The sequence below is a fragment of the Melospiza melodia genome (genome assembly GCF_035770615.1).
Source record: "Melospiza melodia melodia isolate bMelMel2 chromosome 17 unlocalized genomic scaffold, bMelMel2.pri SUPER_17_unloc_1, whole genome shotgun sequence".
NCBI lineage: Eukaryota > Metazoa > Chordata > Aves > Passeriformes > Passerellidae > Melospiza > Melospiza melodia.
This window is the reverse complement of record NW_026948502.1, coordinates 1356958-1383351: the sequence shown is the minus strand read 5'-3', so window position 1 is coordinate 1383351 and position 26394 is coordinate 1356958. Positions and strand designations below refer to the sequence as shown.

The 26394-nt window shown below is 54.5% G+C and overlaps 1 protein-coding gene across 1 annotated transcript in view; it reads left to right on the top strand.

Moving 5' to 3' along the window:
* The first annotated feature begins 290 nt into the window (after positions 1 to 290).
* Positions 291 to 26394, top strand: part of LOC134432979 (2-hydroxyacyl-CoA lyase 2-like) — a 60074-nt gene continuing 33970 nt past the window's right edge. The window contains 4 exon segments of the mRNA XM_063181857.1: positions 291 to 319; positions 11224 to 11333; positions 21829 to 22023; positions 24843 to 24971. Coding sequence (XP_063037927.1) covers positions 11232 to 11333; positions 21829 to 22023; positions 24843 to 24971 — 426 coding nt within the window. The 5' untranslated portion in view covers positions 291 to 319; positions 11224 to 11231.

Here is a 26394-nt window from a genome sequence, read left to right as displayed (position 1 = left end):
CCGGGGACAGCGGGGAGGGGACCGGGAAGGTGACATCAGGGAATGCCCCCGGGATGTCGGGCAGGGAACTGGAACAACGGGGAGGGGACAGCGGGGACAGCGGGGAGGGGACAGAGGTGACATCAGGGAATGCACCGGCGACATCAGAGAGGGGACTGGGACATCGGGGAGGGGACATCGGGGAGGGGACACGGTGACATCGAGGAGGGACAGGGGACGTCAGGGAATGGAGCGGGGACAGCGGGAAGGGACAACGGGGAGGGGACATCGGGAAGGGACTGCGGGGAGGGGACACGGTGACACCGGCGAGGGGACAGAGGTGACATCAGGGGAGGGGACTGGAACATCGGGGAGGGGACACGGGGACATCACGGAGGGGACAGCGAGGAGGGGACATCAGGAAGGGGACGCGGTGACATCGAGGAGGGACCGGGGACATCAGGGAATGGAGCGGGGACAGCGGGGAGGGGACACGGGGACACCGGGGAAGGGACCGGGGACACCACAGAGGGGACACCGGGGTGGGGACAGAGGTGACATCAGGGAGGGGACATCGCGGAGGTGACATCGGGGAGGGAGCGGTGAAGGCGGGGAGGGGACGCGGTGACATCAGGGAAGGGACCGGGACATTGAGGAGGGGACCGGAGCATCGGGGAGGGGACAGAGGTGACATCAGGGAGGGGACAGAGGTGACAGCGGGGAGGGGACAGAGGTGACAGCGGGGAGGGGACAGAGGTGACATCGGGGAATGCACCGGGATGTCGGGAACTGGAACATCGGGGAGGGGACACGGTGACATCGGGAATGCACCGGCGACATCGGGAGGGGACATCGGGGAAGGGACATCGGGGAGGGGACAGGGGTGACATCAGGGAATGTCACCGGCGGCGTCGGGGAGGGGACAGCCGGGAGGGGACACGGTGACATCGGGGAGGGGTTGGTGACAGAGGGGAAGGGACCGGAGACATTGGAGAGGGGACAGCGGGGAGGGGACAGGGACAGCGGGGAAGAGACGGTGACATGGAGGAAAGGGACAGCGGGGAGGGGACAGCGGGGACATCAGGGAGGGGACAGCGGGGAGGGGACACGGGGACATCAGGGAGCGGGACGTGGGGAGGGGACACGGGGACATCGCCGAGGGGACAACGACAGCGGGGAGGGGACATCGGGGAGGGCGCACGGTGACATCAGGGAAGGGACACGGGGAAGGGACCGGGGATGTCGGGGAGGGGACAGAGGTGACATCGGGGAAGGGACACGGGGAGGGGACACGGGACATCAGGGAACGCACCGGGGATGTCGGGGAGGGGACACGGGGACATCGGGGAGGGGACAGAGGTGACATCGGGGAAGGGACACGGGGAAGGGGACACGGGGACATCGGGGAATGTACCGGGGATGTCGGGGAGGGGACAGCGGCGACATCGGAGAGGGGACAGCGGGAAGGGACAGTGGGGAGGGGACACGGCGACATCGGGGAGGGGACAGAGGTGACATCGGGGAATGCACCGGCGACATCGGGGAGCGGGACGTGGGGAGGGGACACGGGCAGGGGACAGAGGTGACATCGAGGGCAGGGGACAGAGGTGACATCGAGGAGGGACCGGGGACAGCGGGGAGGGGACCGCGACATGAAGGGAAGGGACAGCGGGGAGGGGACAGCAGAGAGGGACATCAGGGACGGGGACGGCGACATCGGGGAACGCGACGTGGGAGGGTCAGTGGTGACAGCGGTGCCACCTGTCCCCAGTGTCCTCCATGCCACCTGTGCCACCTGTCCCCAATGTCCCCCTTGTCCCACCGGTGCCACCTGTCCCCAATGTCCCCCTTGTTCCACCCGTCTCACCAGTGCCACCGGTGCCACCAGTGCCACCTGTCACCGGGGAGGTGACAACGAGGAATGCACCGGGGACAGCGGGGAGGGGGCGGCGACGTGGGGGAAGGGAGCGGGGACACCGGGGAGGGGACAGTGACACCGAGGGGGGGACCGAGAAGGGGTTGGGGACACCGGGGAGGGGACAACGACACCCACGGGACACCGGGGAGGGGTTGGGGACACCGGGGAGGGGACAGTGACACCGAGGAGGGGAGACTGGGATGGAGTTGGGGACACCGAGAAGGGGTTGGGGACACTGGAGAGGGGACAATGACACCGAGGGGAGGACCAGGAAGGGGTTGGGGACACCGAGAAGGGGTTGGGGACACTGAGGATGTGACAATGACATCGAGGGGACACCAGGGAGGGGTTGGGGACACTGGGGAGGGGACAATGACACCGAGGGGAGGGGGACCAGGAAGGGGTTGGGGACACCAGGAAGGGGACAGTGACACCGAGGGGGGGACACCAGGTAGGGGTTGGGGACACCGAGAAGGGCTTGGGGACACTGAGGATGTGACAATGACACCGAGGAGGGGACAATGACACCGAGAGGGACACCGGGAATGGGTTGGGGACATTGGGGAGGGGACAATGACACCGGGAATGGGTTGGGGACACCGGGAATGGGTTGGGGACACCGAGAAGAGGCCGGTGACACCCGGGAGGGGACAATGACACCGAGAAGGGCTTGGGGACACCAGGAAGGGGTTGGGGACACTGGAGAGGGCTTGGGGACACTGAGGATGTGACAATGACATCGAGGGGACACCAGGGACGGGCTGGGGACAGCGAGAAGGGGTTGGGGACACCGGGGAGGGGACAGTGACACCGGGGAGGGGACACCGGGAATGGGTTGGGGACACTGGAGAGGGGTTGGGGACACTGAGGATGTGACAATGACACCGAGGAGGGGACCGGGAAGGGGTTGGGGACACCGGGGAGGGGTTGGGGACACCGGGGAGGGGTTGGGGACACTGGGGAGGGGACAATGACACCGGGGAGGGGACAATGACACCGAGAGGGACACCGGGAAAGGGTTGGGGACACCGAGAAGAGGCCGGCGACACCCGGGAGGGGACAATGACATCGAGGAGGGCTCGGGGACACCAAAAAGGGCTCGGGGACACCGGGGAGGGGTCGGGGACACTTCGGGGTGACCCCTCGGGGACAAAGGCGACACCAGCGAGGGACAAACCCGACCCAGGGGGGGGTGGCACCGGCGACAAAAGCGACACCGGGGGGCGGGGCCAGATCCAGCGGGGGGGAGGTGACACCAAAGCGACACCGTGGGGGGGAGGGGAGGTTTTGGGGACACTCCCGGCCGTGACGTCACGGGTGGGAATTGTCCCCGAGTGTCCCCAAGCGCCACCCGCGGGGGTTTCCTGCGGAAATTTGGGAACTCTCGGTTTTTTTTTTTTTTTTTTGGGGGGAGGGAAAAAGGGGAGATTTGGGGGGGGGGGGGGGGGGGGGAGGGGAGGGACACCCCAAAAAAAGGGGATTCCTAAAAACCACAAAAAACCCCCCAAAAAAGCTCTAAAATGGGACCCCCAAAACCTCCCCAAATTCAGCGAAATGAGACCCCAAAAAAGCGTCAAATCCCCTGAAATGGGACCCCCAAAAAAAACCCCAAATCCCCCCCAAAAAACCCAAATCATCCCAAAATGGGACCTACAAAAAACCCCAAACTCCCCCCCAAAAAACCCAAAACGAGACCCACAAAAAAACCCCAAATTCCTCCCAAAAAACCTGAATCCCCAAAATGGGAACCCTAAAAAACCCCAAACACCCCCCAAAAAAACCCCATAAAAAACCCAGAGTGGGACACCCCAAAAAAAGCCCGAACGCCCCCAAAAAACCCAAACTCCCTCAAAATGAGACACCAAAAAACCCCAAATTCCACCAAAAGGGACCCCCAAAAAAAACCCAGTTGCCTCCCGAAATGGGACCCCAAAAAAACCCCAAAATAACCCAAAAACCCCAAATCTCCCCAAAATGGGACCCCCAAGTTTGAAGCCCCCTCAAATAGAAAACTTTTAAAGTTTATTTTATTTTATTTTATTTTATTTTATTTTATTTTATTTTATTTTATTTTATTTTATTTTATTTTGTTTTGTTTTGTTTCGTTTTATATTTAAAATTTATTTTATTTTATCTTGTGAAATTGTACTTTAATTAACTATAATTTCAATTTATTTGATTTTAATTTGTTGAAATTTCATTTAATTCGAATTTATTTTATTTTATTTTATTTTATTTTATTTTATTTTATTTTATTTTATTTTATTTTATTTTATTTTATTTTATTTTATTTTATTTTATTTTATTTATTTTATTTATTATTTTAGTTTAGTTTAGTTTAGTTTATTCTATTTATTATTTTATTTTATTTTATTTTATTTTATTTTATTTTATTTTATTTTATTTATTATTTTATTTTATTATTCCCCTCCTTGTCCCCCCCCCAATTGGGACTCCCGAGGGGGCGTGGCCTCTTTTCAAGCCACGCCCCTTCCCAGATCGCTCCGCCCACTCACCGCCCCTCACCCTTAACCCCGCCCCCTTTCCCAACCCACCAATCACCGCGCCGCGCCGGGGGCGCGAGCCCATGACGTCATCGCGCCGACCCGGAAGCGCGGCGAGCGCGAGGCGCCGTGAAGGGGGGGGGCGGGAAAACGGCAGCGCGCGCGTCACGTGACCGCGAGGGGGCGTGCGGATTGGGCGGGGCCGGCAGGTGTGGGCGGGGCCACGGCGCGCGCGGCGCTTCCGGATCGGCAGGTGAGGGGACCGGCGGGGGGAGGGGGACAGCGGGGGGGGTTTGGGGACATTTGGGGACATTTGGGGACACCTGGGGGGGCTGGGGGACACCGGGGACAACTGGGAGGGGGGTTCGGGACATTTGCGGGGGGTCCTGGGGGGTTTTGGAGCACTTTGGGACGCCGGGGGCGGGATTGGGGACACTCGGGGGGCTTGGGGACACCTGGGGACATCGGGGACACTTGGGGACACTGGACGGGAGTGTTGGGGACACTTGGGGGGGGTTTGGGACACCCGGGCACACCTGGAGGAGTTCCCGGCCATTGGGGTGGCTGTGGGGACAAAGGTGACAATCGGGGACCGGGTGGCTTTTGGGGACAAAGGTGACAATCGGGGACCAGGGTGGCTTTTGGGGACAGGGGTGGCTTTGGGGACAAAGGTGACAAAACCCCAAACCGCCAGGACTGAGCTCCATTGTCCCCTCAGTGTCCCCTCAGTGTCCCCTCATTGTCCCCTCATTGTCCCCTCCCTGTCCCCTCATTGTCCCCTCAGTGTCCCCTCAGTGTCCCCTTATTGTCCCCTCAGTGTCCCCCCATTGTCCCCCCCATTGTCCCCTCAGTGTCCCCTCAGTGTCCCCTCAGTGTCCCCTCAGTGTCCCCTCAGTGTCCCCCCATTGTCCCCTCAGTGTCCCCTCAGTGTCCCCCTCATTGTCCCCTCATTGTCCCCCCATTGTCCCCTCATTGTCCCCTCAGTGTCCCCTCATTGTCCCCTCATTGTCCCCTCATTGTCCCCTCATTGTCCCCTCAGTGTCCCCTCAGTGTCCCCCTCATTGTCCCCTCAGTGTCCCCTCAGTGTCCCCTCATTGTCCCCCTCATTGTCCCCTCATTGTCCCCCCATTGTCCCCCTCATTGTCCCCTCAGTGTCCCCTCATTGTCCCTCATTGTCCCCCCATTGTCCCCTCCCTGTCCCCTCATTGTCCCCTCATTGTCCCCCCATTGTCCCCTCCCTGTCCCCCCATTGTCCCCTCATTGTCCCCTCATTGTCCCCTCATTGTCCCCTCCCTGTCCCCTCATTGTCCCCTCAGTGTCCCCTCATTGTCCCCTCCCTGTCCCCTCATTGTCCCCTCAGTGTCCCCTCAGTGTCCCCTTATTGTCCCCTCAGTGTCCCCCCCATTGTCCCCCCATTGTCCCCTCAGTGTCCCCTCAGTGTCCCCTCAGTGTCCCCTCAGTGTCCCCTCATTGTCCCCTCAGTGTCCCCTCATTTGTCCCCCCCATTGTCCCCTCAGTGTCCCCTCAGTGTCCCCTCAGTGTCCCCTCAGTGTCCCCTCATTGTCCCCTCAGTGTCCCCTCATTGTCCCCTCATTGTCCCCCCATTGTCCCCTCATTGTCCCCTCAGTGTCCCCTCAGTGTCCCCTCATTGTCCCCTCATTGTCCCCTCATTGTCCCCTCAGTGTCCCCTCAGTGTCCCCTCATTGTCCCCTCAGTGTCCCCTCATTGTCCCCTCATTGTCCCCCCATTGTCCCCTCATTGTCCCCTCAGTGTCCCCTCATTGTCCCCCCATTGTCCCCTCCCTGTCCCCCCATTGTCCCCTCATTGTCCCCTCATTGTCCCCTCATTGTCCCCTCAGTGTCCCCCCATTGTCCCCTCCCTGTCCCCCCATTGTCCCCTCAGTGTCCCCCCATTGTCCCCCCATTGTCCCCTCAGTGTCCCCCCATTGTCCCCTCATTGTCCCCTCATTGTCCCCTCAGTGTCCCCTCAGTGTCCCCTCAGTGTCCCCCCATTGTCCCCCCATTGTCCCCCCATTGTCCCCTCAGTGTCCCCTCATTGTCCCCTCAGTGTCCCCTCAGTGTCCCCTCAGTGTCCCCTCATCGTCCCCTCAGTGTCCCCCCATTGTCCCCTCAGTGTCCCCTCATTGTCCCCTCAGTGTCCCCTCAGTGTCCCCTCAGTGTCCCCTCATTGTCCCCTCATTGTCCCCCCATTGTCCCCTCATTGTCCCCTCATTGTCCCCTCAGTGTCCCCCCATTGTCCCCCCATTGTCCCCCCATTGTCCCCTCAGTGTCCCCTCAGTGTCCCCCCATTGTCCCCCCATTGTCCCCCCAGTGTCCCCCCATTGTCCCCCCAGTGTCCCCTCATTGTCCCCTCATTGTCCCCTCATTGTCCCCTCAGTGTCCCCCCATTGTCCCCCCATTGTCCCCTCATTGTCCCCTCATTGTCCCCTCATTGTCCCCCCATTGTCCCCTCATTGTCCCCTCAGTGTCCCCTCAGTGTCCCCTCAGTGTCCCCTCAGTGTCCCCCCATTGTCCCCTCATTGTCCCCCCATTGTCCCCCCATTGTCCCCTCAGTGTCCCCTCATTGTCCCCTCATTGTCCCCCCATTGTCCCCTCATTGTCCCCCCATTGTCCCCCCATTGTCCCCTCAGTGTCCCCCCATTGTCCCCCCAATGTCCCCTCAGTGTCCCCCCATTGTCCCCTCAGTGTCCCCGTCCCCGGCCCCCCCAGAAATGCCCCCAAATTGGGGATTTTCACCCCAAAATTTGGAATTTTCACCCCCAAATTTGGAGATTTTTGCCCCAAACTGGGAGATTTTGGACCCAAAATTCGAATTTTCACACCAAATTTGAGGAATTTTGACTCAAATTCGAGGATTTGTGGGTAAAATTTGAGATTTTGGACCCCAAATTTGGAGATTTTTGCCCCAAATTTGGGGTTCTGAACCCCGAATTTGAAATTTTCCCCCCAGCCAAAAATCCTCAAATTTGAGTAAAAAATCCTCAGATTTGCGGTGAAAATTCTCAAATTCTGGGTCCGAAATTCCAATTTTGGGGCGAAAATCCCCAAATTTGGGGTGAAAATTCTCAAATTTGGGGCAAAAATCTCCAATTTTAACCAAAAATCCTCAAATTTGAGTCAAAAATCCACAAATTTGGGGTGAAAATTCTCAAATTTTGGGCAAAAATCTCCAAATTTGGGGGGAAAATTTCAAATTCTGGGTCCAGAACCCCAAATTTGGGACAAAAACCTCCAAATGTGGGGTCCAAAATCTCAAATTTTACCCACAAATTTTCAAGTTTGAGTCAAAATTCCTCAAATTTGGTGTGAAAATTCGAATTTTGGGTCCAAAATCTCCCATTTGGGCAAAAATCTCCAATTTTAACCAAAAATCCTCAAATTTGAGTCAAAAATCCTCAGATTTGGGGTGAAATTCTCAAATTCTGGGTCCAAAATTCCAAATTTTGGGGTGAAAATCCCCAAATTTGGGATGAAAATTCCAATTTTGGGGTTTTTTTCCCCCAAATTTTGGGGTTTTGCTCAAAATTTGGGATTTTGGCACAAAATTCAGGATTTTTACTCAAACTTTGGGATTTTCACTCCAAAATTTGGATTTTTTTGGCCCCAGAATTTTGGATTTTTGCCCCAGTTTGGGCCCTTTTGGCCCCGTTTGGGAATTCCAGGAATGTTTGGGGGAGTTCGTTAGGGGTAATTAGTTCGTTAGGGGTAATTAAGGCGAGACGCTGCTTATGCAAATGAGCCGTGTGATTGTGCCTGTGTATGCAAATGAGTCCCTGATTATGCAAATGAGCGTGGGCGGGTGGAGGAATCCGGATAAACCGGGACTGGTTAAACCGGGTCCAATTAACCCAGAGCTTAATTAATCCAGTCTGATTGATTAAACTGGGTTCAGTTAATCCCAAATGTAATTAATCCAGTCTGATTAATTAAACTGGGTTCAGTTAATCCCGAATTTAATTAATCCAGTCTGGTTAATTGAAAAGGGTTCAGTTAATGCAGAGTTTAATTAATCCAGTGTAATTAATTAAACTGGGTTCAATTAATCCAGAGTTTAATCAATCTAATGAATTAAACTGAGTCAAATTAATCCAGAATTTACTCAATTTAGTCTAATTAATTAAACTGTGTTCAATTATTGCAGAATTTAATTAATCCACTCTAATTAATTAAACTGGCTTCAGTTAACCCAGAGTTTAATGAATCCAATCCAATCTATTAAACTGTGTTCAATTATTCCAGAATTTAATTAATCCAGTCTAATTAATTAAACTGTGTTCAGTTATTCCAGAGTTTAATTAATCCAGTCTAATTAATTAAACTGGCTTCAGTTAACCCAGGGTTTAATGAATCCAGTCTAATTAATTTAACTGGGTTCAGTTAATGCAGAGTTTAATTAATCCAGTCTAATTAATTAAACTGTGTTCAATTAATGCAGAGTTTAATTAATCCAATCCAATCTATTAAACTGTGTTCAATTATTCCAGAATTTAATTAATCCAGTCTAATTAATTAAACTGGGTTCAGTTAATCCAGAGTTTAATGAATCCAGTCTAATTAATTAAACTGGGCTCAGTTAATGCAGAGTTTAATGAATCCAGTCTGATTAATTAAATTGGGTTCAGTTAATGCAGAGTTTAATGAATCCAGTCTAATTAATTAAACTGGGTTCAGTTAATGCAGAGTTTAATTAATCCAGTCGAATTAATTAAACTGGGTTCAATTAATCCAGAGTTTAATCAATCTAATGAATTAAACTGAGTCAAATTAATCCAGAATTTACTCAATTTAGTCTAATTAATTAAACTGTGTTCAATTATTGCAGAATTTAATTAATCCACTCTAATTAATTAAACTGGCTTCAGTTAACCCAGAGTTTAATGAATCCAATCCAATCTATTAAACTGTGTTCAATTATTCCAGAATTTAATTAATCCAGTCTAATTAATTAAACTGTGTTCAGTTATTCCAGAATTTAATTAATCCAGTCTAATTAATTAAACTGGCTTCAGTTAACCCAGGGTTTAATGAATCCAGTCTAATTAATTTAACTGGGTTCAGTTAATGCAGAGTTTAATTAATCCAGTCTAATTAATTAAACTGTGTTCAATTAATGCAGAGTTTAATGAATCCAATCCAATCTATTAAACTGTGTTCAATTATTCCAGAATTTAATTAATCCAGTCTAATTAATTAAACTGGTTTCAGTTAATCCAGAGTTTAATGAATCCAGTCTAATTAATTTAACTGGGTTCAGTTAATGCAGAGTTTAATTAATCCAGTCAAATTAATTAAATTGGGTTCAGTTAATGCAGGGTTTAATTAATCCAGTCTAATTAATTATTCTGGCTTCAGTTAATGCAGAGTTTAATGAATCCAGTCTAATTAATTTAACTGGCTTCAGTTAATGCAGAGTTTAATTAATCCAGTCTGATTAATTAAATTGGGTTCAGTTAATGCAGAGTTTAATGAATCCAGTCTAATTAATTAAACTGGGTTCAGTTAATCCAGAGTTTATTGAATCCACTCTAATTAATTTAACTGTGTTCAGTTAATGCTGAGTTTAATTAATCCAGTCAAATTAATTAAACTGGGTTCAGTTAATGCAGAGTTTAATTAATCCAGTCTAATTAATTAAATTGGGTTCAGTTAATGCAGAGTTTAATTAAGCCAGTGTAATTAATTAAACTGGGTTCAATTAATCCCAAAAGTAATTAACCCAATAGAATTAACTATTCTGGCTTCAGTTAATGCAGAGTTTAATTAATCCCGTCTAATTAATTAAATGGGGTTCAATTAATTCCTGGTCATTCCTGGTGTCCCCCAGGCGGGACAAGGGGACATTGGGGACGTTGGGGACACTGGGGACAGGTGGCACAGGGGACACGGGCACAGGTGCCACTGGTGGCATGAGGGACACGGGCACAGGTGGCACCAATGTCACCAATGTCACCAATGACATCATGGTGGCCCCATGGTGACACAGGTGGCACAGGGGACACGGGCACAGGTGGCATCGGTGGCACCACTGACCCCATGGTGGCCCCATGGTGGCCCCGTGGTGACACAGGTGGCACAGGTGGCACAGCTGGCACCAATGTCACCACTGACCCCATGGTGGCCCCGTGGTGACACAGGTGGCACAGGGGACACGGGCACAGGTGCCACTGGTGGCATGAGGGACACGGGCACAGGTGGCACCAATGTCACCACTGACCCCGTGGTGGCCCCGTGGTGACACAGGTGGGACCAGGGGGACATTGGGGACATTGGGGACAGGTGGCACAGAGGACATGGGCACAGGTGGCACCAATGTCACCAATGTCACCACTGACCCCGTGGTGGCCCCGTGGTGACACAGGTGGCACAGGGGACACGGGCACAGGTGGCACAGGTGGCACCAATGTCACCACTGACCTCATGGTGGCCCCGTGGTGACACAGGTGGCACAGGGGACACGGGCACAGGTGGCACCGGTGGCACGGAGGGCACAGATGTCACCGGTGTCACCGCTGACCCCGTGGTGGCCCCGTGGTGACACAGGTGGGACACGGGCACAGGTGGCACCAATGTCAGCAATGTCACCACTGACCCCGTGGTGGCCCCGTGGTGACACAGGTGGGACAGGGGACACGGGCACAGGTGGCACTGGTGGCACCACTGACCCTGTGGTGACACAGGTGGCACAGGGGACACGGGCACAGGTGGCACCGGTGGCACGGAGGGCACAGGTGTCACCGGTGTCACCGCTGACCCCGTGGTGGCCCCGCGGTGACCTCGCGGTGTCCCCGTCGTTGTTTCGCAGCTCCTGCCATGGCTTTGGTGACCGTCCTGGTGGCCCTGGTGGCCTTGGTGGCCGTGGTCCTGCTGGTGGTGGCCCAGCGCCTCGGGCTGCTCTACCGCCTGCGCCACAAGGTCTGGGGACACCGGGGGGATTGGGGACATCGGGGACACTGGGGACATCGGGGACATTGGGGACATCGGGGACACTGGGGACATCGGGGACACACTGGGGACAATGGGGACAATGGGGACATTGGGGACATTGGGGACACATTGGGGACACTGGGGGCTGGGGGGACATCGGGGACATCGGGGACACTGGGGACATCGGGGACATTGGGGACATCGGGGACACACTGGGGACAATGGGGACAATGGGGACATTGGGGACACATTGGGGACACTGGGGACACTGGGGACACCGGGGACATCGGGGACACTGGGACATTGGGGACATCGGGGACATTGGGGACATTGGGGACATTGGGGACATTGGGGGACATTGAGGACATCGGGGACATCGGGGACATCGGGGACACTGGGGACATTGGGGACACATTGGGGACACTGGGGACACATCGGGGACATCGGGGACATTGGGGACACTGGGGACATCGGGGGCATTGGAGATGTTGGGGACACATTGGGCTGGGGGGACATTTGGGACATTGGGGACACATTGGGGACACTGGGGACATTGGGGGGGCATTGGGGACACATTGGGGACACATTGGGGACACTGGGGGGACATTGGGGGGACATTGGGGACACATTGGGGACACATTGGGGACATTGGGGACATTGGAGATGTTGGGGACACATTGGGCTGGGGGGACACTGGGGCTGGGGGCACATTTGGGACATTGGGGACAATGGGGACAATGGGGATACTGGGGCTGGGGGGACATTTGGGGACAATAGGGACAATGGGGACACATTGGGGACACTGGGGGGATTGGAGATGTTGAGGACACGGGACATCGGGGACAATGGGGACATTGGGGACACTGGGGAGATTGGACATGTTGGGGACATCGGGGACACTGGGGACACATTGGGGACATTGGGGGGATTGGGGGGATTGGAGATGTTGGGGACACACGACATCGGGGACATGGGGGACACTGGGGGCTGGGGGGACATCGGGGACACTGGGGACATTGGGGACAATGGGGACATCGGGGGGACATTGGGGACACTGGGGACATCAGGGACATTGGGGACATCGGGGACACTGGGGACACTGGGGGGACATTGGGGACACTGGGGACATCAGGGACATTGGGGACATCGGGGACACTGGGGGGACATTGGGGACACTGGGGACACTGGGGACACTGGGGACATTGGGGACACTGGGGACACTGGGGACATTGGGGGGATTGGGGATGTTGGGGACATTGGGGACACTGGGGACATCAGGGACATTGGGGACACATTAGGGACATTGGGGACATTGGGGACACTGGGGGACATTGGGGACATTGGGGACATTGGGGACACTGGGGACATTGGGGACACTGGGGACATCGGGGACATTGGGGACACTGGGGACATTGGGGACACATTGGGGACATTGGGGACACTGGGGACATTGGGGACACATTGGGGACATTGGGGGCTGGGGGGACATTGGGGACACATTGGGGACATTGGGGACATTGGGGACATCGGGGACACATTGGGGACATTGGGGACATCGGGGACATTGGGGACACTGGGGACATTGGGGACATCGGGGACACATTGGGGACATTGGGGACATCGGGGACATTGGGGGCTGGGGGGACATTGGGGACATTGGGGACATCAGGGACATTGGGGACACTGGGGACACTGGGGACATTGGGGACACATTAGGGACATCGGGGACATTGGGGACATTGGGGACACTGGGGACATCGAGGACATCGGGGACATCGGGGACATTGGGGGCTGGGGGGACATTGGGGACATTGGGGACACATTGGGGACATTGGGGACACTGGGGACATCGGGGACATTGGGGACACTGGGGACATCAGGGACATTGGGGACATCGGGGACACATTGGGGACACTGGGGACACATTGGAGACATGGGGGACATGGGGGGACACTGGGGGGATTGGGGACATGGGGACACTGGGGACACTGGGGACATTGGGGACATCAGGGACATCGGGGACATTGGGGACATTGGGGACATCGGGGACATTGGGGACACTGGGGACATCGGGGACACTGGGGACACTGGGGACATCGGGGACATCAGGGACATCGGGGACATTGGGGACACTGGGGACATTGGGGACATTGGGGACATTGGGGACACTGGGGACACTGGGGACATCGGGGACATTGGGGACATCGGGGACATCGGGGACATTGGGGACACTGGGGACATTGGGGACACATTAGGGACATCGGGGACATTGGGGACATTGGGGACACTGGGGGACATTGGGGACACTGGGGACATCGGGGACACTGGGGACATCGAGGACATTGGGGACATCGGGGACATTGGGGGCTGGGGGGACATTGGGGACATTGGGGACACATTGGGGACATTGGGGACATCGGGGACACTGGGGACACTGGGGACATTGGGGACACACCGGGGACATTGGGGACACATTGGGGACAACGGGGACACCGGGGACACATTGGTGACATTCGGGGGATTGGAGATGTTGGGGACATTGGGGACACTGGGGACACATTGGGGACACTGGGGCTGGGGGCACGTTTGGGACAATGGGGACATTGGGGACACATTGGGGACACATTGGGGACACATTGGGGACATTGGGGGCTGGGGGGACACTGAGGCTGGGGGCACGTTTGGGACAATGGGGACATCGGGGACACATTGGGGACATTGGGGATGTTGGGGACATTGGGGACACATTGGGGACATTGGAGACATTGGGGGCTGGGGGGACACTGGGGACACCTTGGGCTGGGGGGGACATTGGGGCTGGGGACACATTGGGGACATTGGGGACACTGGGGACATGGGGACATTGGGGACACCTTGGGGACATTGGGGGGAGGTTAGAGATGTTGGGGACATTGGGGACACATTGGGCTGGGGGGACACTGAGGACATTGGGGACACATTTGGGACATTGGGGACACATTGGGGACACCTTGGGGACACTGGGGGGATTGGAGATGTTGGGGACACTGGGGACACATTGGGGACATTGGGGCTGGGGGGACACTGGGGCTGGGGACGCATTGGGGACATTGAGGACATTGGGGACACATTGGGGACATTGGGGACATCGGGGACGTTGTTGACACATTGGGGACATTGAGGACATTGGGGACATGGGGGATGTTGGGGACACTGGGGACTGGGCGGATGTTGGAGACAGGTGACACCGGTGGGGTGGAGAACATTGAGGAACCAATGGGATGGAGAACATTGAGGAACCAATGGGATGGAGAACATTGAGGAACCAATGGGATGGAGAACATTGAGGAACCAATGGGGTGGAGAACATTGAGGAACCAATGGGATGGAGAACATTGAGGATGGGTGACACCAATGGGATGGAGAACATTGAGGAACCAATGGGGTGGAGAACATTGAGGAACCAATGGGGTGGAGAACATTGAGGAACCAATGGGATGGAGAACATTGAGGAACCAATGGGATGGAGAACATTGAGGAACCAATGGGATGGAGAACATTGAGGAACCAATGGGGTGGAGAACATTGAGGAACCAATGGGGTGGAGAACATTGAGGAACCAATGGGATGGAGAACATTGAGGAACCAATGGGGTGGAGAACATTGAGGAACCAATGGGATGGAGAACATTGAGGACAGGTGACACCAGGGGATGGAGAACATTGAGGAACCAATGGGATGGAGAACATTGAGGAACCAATGGGATGGAGAACCTTGAGGAACCAATGGGATGGAGAACATTGAGGACAGGTGACTCCAATGGGGTGGAGAACATTGAGGAACCAATGGGATGGAGAACATTGAGGAACCAATGGGGTGGAGAACATTGAGGACAGGTGACACCGGTGGGATGGAGAACATTGAGGAACCAATGGGGTGGAGAACATTGAGGAACCAATGGGGTGGAGAACATTGAGGAACCAATGGGATGGAGAACATTGAGGAACCAATGGGGTGGAGAACATTGAGGAACCAATGGGATGGAGAACATTGAGGAACCAATGGGATGGAGAACATCGAGGAACCAATGGGATGGAGAACATTGAGGACAGGTGACTCCAATGGGATGGAGAACATTGAGGAACCAATGGGGTGGAGAACATTGAGGAACCAATGGGATGGAGAACCTTGACCACAGGTGACACCAGGGGATGGAGAACATTGAGGAACCAATGGGGTGGAGAACATTGAGGAACCAATGGGATGGAGAACATTGAGGACAGGTGACACCGGTGGGATGGAGAACATTGAGGAACCAATGGGATGGAGAACATTGAGGAACCAATGGGGTGGAGAACATTGAGGAACCAATGGGATGGAGAACATTGAGGAACCAATGGGGTGGAGAACATTGAGGACAGGTGACTCCAATGGGGTGGAGAACATTGAGGAACCAATGGGGTGGAGAACATTGAGGAACCAATGGGATGGAGAACATTGAGGAACCAATGGGGTGGAGAACATTGAGGAACCAATGGGATGGAGAACATTGAGGATGGGTGACACCAATGGGATGGAGAACATTGAGGAACCAATGGGGTGGAGAACATTGAGGAACCAATGGGGTGGAGAACATTGAGGAACCAATGGGATGGAGAACATTGAGGAACCAATGGGATGGAGAACATTGAGGAACCAATGGGATGGAGAACATTGAGGAACCAATGGGGTGGAGAACATTGAGGAACCAATGGGGTGGAGAACATTGAGGAACCAATGGGATGGAGAACATTGAGGAACCAATGGGATGGAGAACATTGAGGACAGGTGACACCAGGGGATGGAGAACATTGAGGAACCAATGGGATGGAGAACATTGAGGAACCAATGGGATGGAGAACCTTGAGGAACCAATGGGATGGAGAACATTGAGGACAGGTGACACCGGTGGGATGGAGAACATTGAGGAACCAATGGGATGGAGAACATTGAGGAACCAATGGGGTGGAGAACATTGAGGAACCAATGGGATGGAGAACATTGAGGAACCAATGGGGTGGAGAACATTGAGGACAGGTGACTCCAATGGGGTGGAGAACATTGAGGAACCAATGGGGTGGAGAACATTGAGGAACCAATGGGATGGAGAACATTGAGGAACCAATGGGGTGGAGAACATTGAGGAACCAATGGGATGGAGAACATTGAGGATGGGTGACACCAATGGGATGGAGAACATTGAGGAACCAATGGGGTGGAGAACATTGAGGAACCAATGGGGTGGAGAACATTGAGGAACCAATGGGATGGAGAACATTGAGGAACCAATGGGATGGAGAACATTGAGGAACCAATGGGATGGAGAACATTGAGGAACCAATGGGGTGGAGAACATTGAGGAACCAATGGGGTGGAGAACATTGAGGAACCAATGGGATGGAGAACATTGAGGAACCAATGGGATGGAGAACATTGAGGACAGGTGACACCAGGGGATGGAGAACATTGAGGAACCAATGGGATGGAGAACATTGAGGAACCAATGGGGTGGAGAACATTGAGGACAGGTGACACCGGTGGGATGGAGAACATTGAGGAACCAATGGGATGGAGAACATTGAGGACAGGTGACACCAGGGGATGGAGAACATTGAGGAACCAATGGGGTGGAGAACATTGAGGAACCAATGGGATGGAGAACATTGAGGAACCAATGGGGTGGAGAACATTGAGGAACCAATGGGATGGAGAACATTGAGGAACCAATGGGATGGAGAACATTGAGGACAGGTGACTCCAATGGGATGGAGAACATTGAGGAACCAATGGGGTGGAGAACATTGAGGAACCAATGGGATGGAGAACCTTGACCACAGGTGACACCAGGGGATGGAGAACATTGAGGAACCAATGGGGTGGAGAACATTGAGGAACCAATGGGATGGAGAACATTGAGGACAGGTGACACCGGTGGGATGGAGAACATTGAGGAACCAATGGGATGGAGAACATTGAGGAACCAATGGGGTGGAGAACATTGAGGAACCAATGGGATGGAGAACATTGAGGAACCAATGGGGTGGAGAACATTGAGGACGGGTGACACCAGGGGATGGAGAACATTGAGGACGGGTGACTCCAATGGGGTGGAGAACATTGAGGAACCAATGGGGTGGAGAACATTGAGGAACCAATGGGATGGAGAACATTGAGGACGGGTGACACCAATGGGATGGAGAACATTGAGGAACCAATGGGGTGGAGAACATTGAGGACAGGTGACACCGGTGGGATGGAGAACATTGAGGAACCAATGGGATGGAGAACATTGAGGACAGGTGACACCGGGGGGGTGGAGAACATTGAGGAACCAATGGGATGGAGAACATTGAGGAACCAATGGGATGGAGAACCTTGAGGAACCAATGGGATGGAGAACATTGAGGAACCAATGGGATGGAGAACATTGAGGACAGGTGACACCGGTGGGATGGAGAATATTGAGGAACCAATGGGGTGGAGAACATTGAGGACAGGTGACACCGGTGGGATGGAGAACATTGAGGAACCAATGGGATGGAGAACATTGAGGAACCAATGGGATGGAGAACATTGAGGACAGGTGACACCGGTGGGATGGAGAACATTGAGGAACCAATGGGATGGAGAACATTGAGGACAGGTGACACCGGTGGGATGGAGAACATTGAGGAACCAATGGGGTGGAGAACATTGAGGAACCAATGGGATGGAGAACATTGAGGAACCAATGGGGTGGAGAACATTGAGGAACCAATGGGGTGGAGAACATTGAGGACAGGTGACACCGGTGGGATGGAGAACATTGAGGAACCAATGGGGTGGAGAACATTGAGGAACCAATGGGATGGAGAACATTGAGGACAGGTGACACCAGGGGATGGAGAACATTGAGGAACCAATGGGATGGAGAACCTTGACCACAGGTGACACCGGTGGGGTGGAGAACATTGAGGAACCAATGGGGTGGAGAACATTGACCACAGGTGACACCAGGGGATGGAGAACATTGAGGAACCAATGGGATGGAGAACATTGAGGAACCAATGGGATGGAGAACACTGAGGAACCAATGGGATGGAGAACATTGAGGACAGGTGACACCGGTGGGATGGAGAACATTGAGGAACCAATGGGATGGAGAACATTGAGGACAGGTGACACCAATGGGGTGGAGAACATTGAGGAACCAATGGGGTGGAGAACATTGAGGACAGGTGACACCAATGGGGTGGAGAACATTGAGGAACCAATGGGATGGAGAACATTGAGGACAGGTGACACCAGGGGATGGAGAACATTGAGGAACCAATGGGATGGAGAACATTGAGGAACCAATGGGATGGAGAACCTTGAGGAACCAATGGGATGGAGAACATTGAGGACAGGTGACTCCAATGGGGTGGAGAACATTGAGGAACCAATGGGATGGAGAACATTGAGGAACCAATGGGGTGGAGAACATTGAGGACAGGTGACACCGGTGGGATGGAGAACATTGAGGAGCCAATGGGATGGAGAACATTGAGGACAGGTGACACCGGTGGGATGGAGAACATTGAGGAACCAATGGGGTGGAGAACATTGAGGAACCAATGGGGTGGAGAACATTGAGGAACCAATGGGATGGAGAACATTGAGGAACCAATGGGATGGAGAACATTGAGGACAGGTGACTCCAATGGGATGGAGAACATTGAGGAACCAATGGGGTGGAGAACATTGAGGAACCAATGGGATGGAGAACCTTGACCACAGGTGACACCAGGGGATGGAGAACATTGAGGAACCAATGGGGTGGAGAACATTGAGGAACCAATGGGATGGAGAACATTGAGGACAGGTGACACCGGTGGGATGGAGAACATTGAGGAACCAATGGGATGGAGAACATTGAGGAACCAATGGGGTGGAGAACATTGAGGAACCAATGGGATGGAGAACATTGAGGACGGGTGACACCAATGGGATGGAGAACATTGAGGAACCAATGGGGTGGAGAACATTGAGGACAGGTGACACCGGTGGGATGGAGAACATTGAGGAACCAATGGGATGGAGAACACTGAGGAACCAATGGGATGGAGAACATTGAGGAACCAATGGGATGGAGAACATTGAGGAACCAATGGGGTGGAGAACATTGAGGACAGGTGACACCGGTGGGATGGAGAACATTGAGGAACCAATGGGATGGAGAACATTGAGGACAGGTGACACCGGTGGGATGGAGAACATTGAGGAACCAATGGGATGGAGAACATTGAGGACAGGTGACACCGGTGGGATGGAGAACATTGAGGAACCAATGGGGTGGAGAACATTGAGGACAGGTGACACCAGGGGATGGAGAACATTGAGGAACCAATGGGATGGAGAACCTTGACCACAGGTGACACCGGTGGGGTGGAGAACATTGAGGAACCAATGGGGTGGAGAACATTGACCACAGGTGACACCAGGGGATGGAGAACATTGAGGAACCAATGGGATGGAGAACATTGAGGAACCAATGGGATGGAGAACACTGAGGAACCAATGGGATGGAGAACATTGAGGACGGGTGACACCAATGGGATGGAGAACATTGAGGAACCAATGGGATGGAGAACATTGAGGACAGGTGACACCGGTGGGATGGAGAACATTGAGGAACCAATGGGATGGAGAACACTGAGGACCCAATGGGATGGAGAACATTGAGGACAGGTGACACCGGTGGGATGGAGAACATTGAGGAACCAATGGGATGGAGAACATTGAGGACAGGTGACACCAATGGGGTGGAGAACATTGAGGAACCAATGGGATGGAGAACATTGAGGAACCAATGGGATGGAGAACATTGACCACAGGTGACACCGGTGGGATGGAGAACATTGAGGAACCAATGGGATGGAGAACATTGAGGAACCAATGGGGTGGAGAACATTGAGGACAGGGGACACCAATGGGGTGGAGAACATTGAGGAACCAATGGGATGGAGAACATTGAGGAACCAATGGGGTGGAGAACATTGAGGAACCAATGGGATGGAGAACATTGAGGACAGGTGACACCGGTGGGGTGGAGAACATTGAGGAACCAATGGGGTGGAGAACATTGAGGAACCAATGGGGTGGAGAACATTGAGGAACCAATGGGATGGAGAACATTGAGGAACCAATGGGGTGGAGAACATTGAGGAACCAATGGGGTGGAGAACATTGAGGAACCAATGGGGTGGAGAACATTGAGGACAGGTGACACCAGGGGATGGAGAACATTGAGGAACCAATGGGATGGAGAACCTTGACCACAGGTGACACCAGGGGATGGAGAACATTGAGGAACCAATGGGGTGGAGAACATTGAGGAACCAATGGGATGGAGAACATTGAGGACAGGTGACACCGGTGGGGTGGAGAACATTGAGGAACCAATGGGATGGAGAACATTGAGGAACCAATGGGGTGGAGAACATTGAGGAACCAATGGGATGGAGAACACTGAGGAACCAATGGGGTGGAGAACATTGAGGAACCAATGGGGTGGAGAACATTGAGGAACCAATGGGGTGGAGAACATTGAGGAACCAATGGGGTGGAGAACATTGAGGAACCAATGGGGTGGAGAACATTGAGGAACCAATGGGGTGGAGAACATTGACCACAAGTGACACCAGGGGATGGAGAACATTGAGGAACCAATGGGGTGGAGAACATTGAGGACAGGTGACACCGGTGGGATGGAGAACATTGAGGACAGGTGACACCGGTGGGATGGAGAACATTGAGGACAGGTGACACCAGGGGATGGAGAACATTGAGGAACCAATGGGGTGGAGAACATTGAGGAACCAATGGGGTGGAGAACATTGAGGAACCAATGGGATGGAGAACATTGAGGAACCAATGGGATGGAGAACATTGAGGAACCAATGGGATGGAGAACCTTGACCACAGGTGACACCGGTGGGATGGAGAACATTGAGGAACCAATGGGATGGAGAACATTGAGGAACCAATGGGATGGAGAACATTGAGGAACCAATGGGATGGAGAACCTTGACCACAGGTGACACCGGTGGGATGGAGAACATTGAGGAACCAATGGGATGGAGAACATTGAGGAACCAATGGGATGGAGAACATTGAGGACAGGTGACACCGGTGGGATGGAGAACATTGAGGAACCAATGGGGTGGAGAACATTGAGGAACCAATGGGATGGAGAACATTGAGGAACCAATGGGGTGGAGAACATTGAGGAACCAATGGGGTGGAGAACATTGACCACAGGTGACACCAATGGGATGGAGAACATTGAGGAACCAATGGGATGGAGAACATTGACCACAGGTGACACCAATGGGATGGAGAACATTGAGGAACCAATGGGATGGAGACCATTGCCCACAGGTGACCGCGGTGGGATGGAGATCCCCGATCTCAGCTGTCCCCTGGTGTCCCCTCGTGTCCCCAGGTGGACGCCTCCAGTCCCCGTCACGGTGGCGAGCTGGTGGCCGAGGTTCTCCGCGCCCACGGCGTCCGCTTCCTCTTCACGCTGCCTGGAGGACACATCTCGCCCGTGCTGGTGGCCTGCGAGAAGATCGGCATCCGCGTGGTGGACACGCGCCACGAGGCCACCGCCGTCTTCGCCGCCGACGCCGTCTCGCGCGTCTCGGGTCAGCCACGATTGTCACCGCGTGTCCCCATGGAGGTGGCACCGTGGAGGACATCTCCAGGGGGTTTGGGGACATCTCCAGGGGGTTTGGGGTCACCTAAAACATCTCCAGGGGGTTTGAGGTGTCCTCAAACATCTCCAGGGGGTTTGGGGACATCTCCAGAGGGTTTGAGGACGTCTCCTGGGGGTTTGGGGTGTCCTCAAACATCTCCAGAGGGTTTGAGGTGTCCTCAAACATCTCCAGGGGGTTTGGGGTCATCTCCAGAGGGTTTGGGGACATCTCCAGAGGGTTTGAGGACATCTCCAGGGGGTTTAGGGACATCTCCAGGGGGTTTGGGGTCATCTCAAGGGGGTTTGGGGACATCTCCAGAGGGTTTGGGGACATCTCAAGGGGGTTTGGGGACATCTCCAGGGGGTTTGGGGACATCTCCAGGGGGTTTGGGGTCACCTAAAACATCTCCAGAGGGTTTGAGGACATCTCCAGGGGGTTTGGGGTGTCCTCAAACATCTCCAGGGGGTTTGGGGTCACCTCAAACATCTCCAGGGGGTTTGGGGTCACCTCAAACATCTCCAGAGGGTTTGGGGACATCTCCAGAGGGTTTGAGGACATCTCCAGGTGGTTTGGGGACATCTCCAGAGGGTTTGGGGACATCTCCAGGGGGTTTGGGGTCACCTAAAACATCTCCAGAGGGTTTGAGGACATCTCCAGGGGGTTTGGGGTGTCCTCAAACATCTCCAGAGGGTTTGGGGACATCTCCAGAGGGTTTGAGGACGTCTCCAGGGGGTTTGGGGTGTCCTCAAACATCTCCAGAGGGTTTGGGGACATCTCCAGAGGGTTTGAGGACGTCTCCAGGGGGTTTGGGGTGTCCTAAAACATCTCCAGGGTGTTTGGGGTGTCCCAGAACATCTCCAGAGTGTTTGGGGACATCTCCAGAGGGTTTGAGGACATCTCCAGGGGGTTTGGGGTGTCCTCAAACATCTCCAGGGGGTTTGAGGTGTCCTCAAACATCTCCAGGGGTTTTGGGGACATCTCCAGAGGGTTTGGGGACATCTCCAGAGGGTTTGGGGACATCTCCAGAGGGTTTGGGGTGTCCTCCAACATCTCCAGAGGGTTTGGGGTGTCCCAGAACATCTCCAGGGGGTTTGGGGTGTCCAGAACAGAACATCTCCAGAGGGTTTGAGGTGTCCCAGAACATCTCCAGGGGGTTTGGGGACATCTCCTGGGGGTTTGAGGTGTCCCAGAACATCTCCAGGGGGTTTGAGGTGCCCACTCTGATGCCATCTGTCCATCTCGGGGCCACCTAGGTGCCAGCTTGGTGCTGCCATGGAGCCGTCTTGGTGCCACCTTGATGCCACTTTGGCGTCGCCTTGAAACCATCTTGGTGCCATCTTGTCGCCTTGGTGCCATCTTGATGTCACCTTGGCGCCATCTTGGCACCACCTTGGTGCCACCATGGAGCCATCTTGGTGCCACCTTGGTGCCATCTTGAGGCCACCTTGGTGCCACCTTGGCGCCATCTTGAAGCCACCTTGGTACCATCTTGATGTCACCTTGGCACCATCTTGGAGCCACCTTGGTGCCACCTTGGTGCCACCTTGAAGCCATCTTGGTGCCACCTTGGTGTTACCTTGGCACCATCTTGGCACCATCTTGGCACCACCTTGGCACCATCTTGGCACCATCTTGGAGCCACCTTGGTGCCACCTTGGTGCCACCACGGAGCCATCTTGGTGCCATCTTGAGGCCGTATTGGAGCCACCTTGTTGCCCCCTTTGTGCCCCCCATGGTGCCCCCTCTGTGCCCTCCATGGTGCCCCCATGGTGCCCCCTCTGTGCCCCCTCTGTGCCCTCCATGGTGCCCCCATGGTGCCCCCTTTGTGCCCCCTCTGTGCCCCCCATGGTGCCCCCTTTGTGCCCCCTCTGTGCCCCCTTGATGTCACCTTGGCACCACCTTGGTGCCACCATGGAGCCATCTTGGTGCCATCTTGGCGCTGCCATGGTGTCTCCTCGGTGCCATCACGGTGCCATCTTGAGGCCGTATTGGAGCCACCTTGTTGCCCCCTTTGTGCCCCCTTGATGCCCCCCATGGTGCCCCCTCTGTGCCCCCTTTGTGCCCCCTCTGTGCCCCCTTTGTGCCCCCTTTGTGCCCTCCATGGTGCCCCCTCTGTGCCCCCTCTGTGCCCCCTTTGTGCCCCCTCTGTGCCCCCTTTGTGCCCCCTTGATGTCACCTTGGCGCCATCTTGGCACCGCCTTGGTGCCATCTTGGTGCCACCTTGGTGCCACCTTGAAGCCACATTGGCACCCCCTCGGTGCCATCTTGGCGCCCCCTCGGTGCCACCTTGGTGCCACCATGGTGCCATCTTGGTGCCATCTTGGCGCCGCCACGATGTCTCCTCGGTGCCATCACGGTGCCATCTTGAGGGGCCATTTGGAGCCACCTTGTTGCCCCCTTTGTGCCCCCTCTGTGCCCCCTCTGTGCCCCCTTTGTGCCCCCTCTGTGCCCCCTTTGTGCCCCCTTTGTGCCCCCTTTGTGCCTCCTCTGTGCCCCCCATGGTGCCCCCTTTATGCCGCCCATGGTGCCCCCTTTGTGCCCCCTCTGTGCCCCCTCTGTGCCCTCCATGGTGCCCCCATGGTGCCCCCTTTGTGCCCCCTCTGTGCCCCGTCTGTGGCCCCCTTTGTGCCCCCTCTGTGCCCCCCATGGTGCCCCCTTTGTCCCCTCTTTGTGCCCCCTCTGTGCCCCCCATGGTGCCCCCTCTGTGCCCCCCATGGTGCCCCCTCTGTGCCCCCTTTGTGCCAGCTGTGTGTGCCCGCAGGGCGCTGTGGGCGTGGCGGCGGTGACGGCGGGTCCCGGTGTCACCAACGCGGTCACGGCCGTCAAGAACGCGCAGATGGCAGAGTGCCCGCTGCTGCTGCTGGGCGGCGCCGCTGCCAGCCTGCAGAAGGTGGGCACCCACCCCAAACGTCCCCGTGCCCTGCCCCGGTGCCCGGTGCCAACCCCCAGTCCCTGAATCCCCAAATCCCGGTGCCAACCCCCAATCCCTGAATCCCCAAATCCCGGTGCCAACCCCCAATCCCTGAATCCCCAAATCCCGGAATTCCCGAATTCCTGGTGCCAATCCCAAATTCCCGATGCCCAATCCCAAATTTCCAGTGCCAATCCCAAATTCCCGGTGCCAATCCCGAATTCCTGATGCCCAATCCCAAATTTCCAGTGCCAATCCCAAATTCCCGGTGCCAATCCCAAATTCCCGATGCCCATTCCCAAATTTCCAGTGCCAATCCCAAATTCCCGGTGCCAATCCCGAATTTCCGATGCCAATCCCAAATTCCTGAATTCCCATTTCCGGTGCCAATCCCAAATTCCTGATGCCCATTCCTGGTGCCAATCCCAAATTCCCGATGCCCAATCCCAAATTTCCAGTGCCAATCCCAAATTCCCGGTGCCAATCCCGAATTCCTGAGGCCAACCCTGAATTCCTGATGCCCATTCCCCGTGCCATGCCCAAATTCCCAATGCCCATTCCCGAATTCCTGATGCCAACCCCCAATTCCTGAATTCTCATTCCCAGTGCCAATCCCAAATTCCCGGTGCCAATCCCAAATTCCCGATGCCCAATCCCAAATTCCCAGTGCCAATCCCGAATTCCTGATGCCCATTCCCGGTGCCAATCCCGAATTCCTGATGCCAATCCCGAATTCCCGGTGCCCATTCCCGAATTCCTGATGCCAACCCCCAATTCCTGAATTCTCATTCCCAGTGCCATGCCCGAATTCCCGATGCCAATCCCAAATTCCTGATGCCCATTCCCGGTGCCAATCCCAAATTCCTGATGCCCATTCCCGGTGCCAATCCCAAATTCCCTTTGCCAATCCCAAATTCCTGATGCCAATCCCAAATTCTTGAATTCCCATTCCCGATGCCAATCCCGAATTCCTGATGCCCATTCCCCGATCCCCGGTGCCAACCCCGAATTCCCAGTGCCAATCCCAAATTCCCGATGCCATCCCTGAATTCCTGAATTCCCAAATTCCCTGTGCCATTCCCCAATTCCCGGTGCCAATCCCGAATTCCTGATGCCCATTCCCGGTGCCAATCCCAAATTCCTGAATTCCCATTCCCAAATTCCCGGTGCCCATTCCCGAATTCCTGATGCCAACCCCCAATTCCTGAATTCCCAAATTCCCGGTGCCATGCCCAAATTCCTGGTGCCAATCCCAAATTCCTGAATTCCCGAATTCCCAGTGCCAATCCCAAATTCCTGATGCCCATTCCCAAATTCCCGGTGCCAATCCCGAATTCCTGAATTCCCAAATCCCTGAATTCCCAAAATCCCGAATTCCCGGGATTTTCTCGTTCCAGGACTC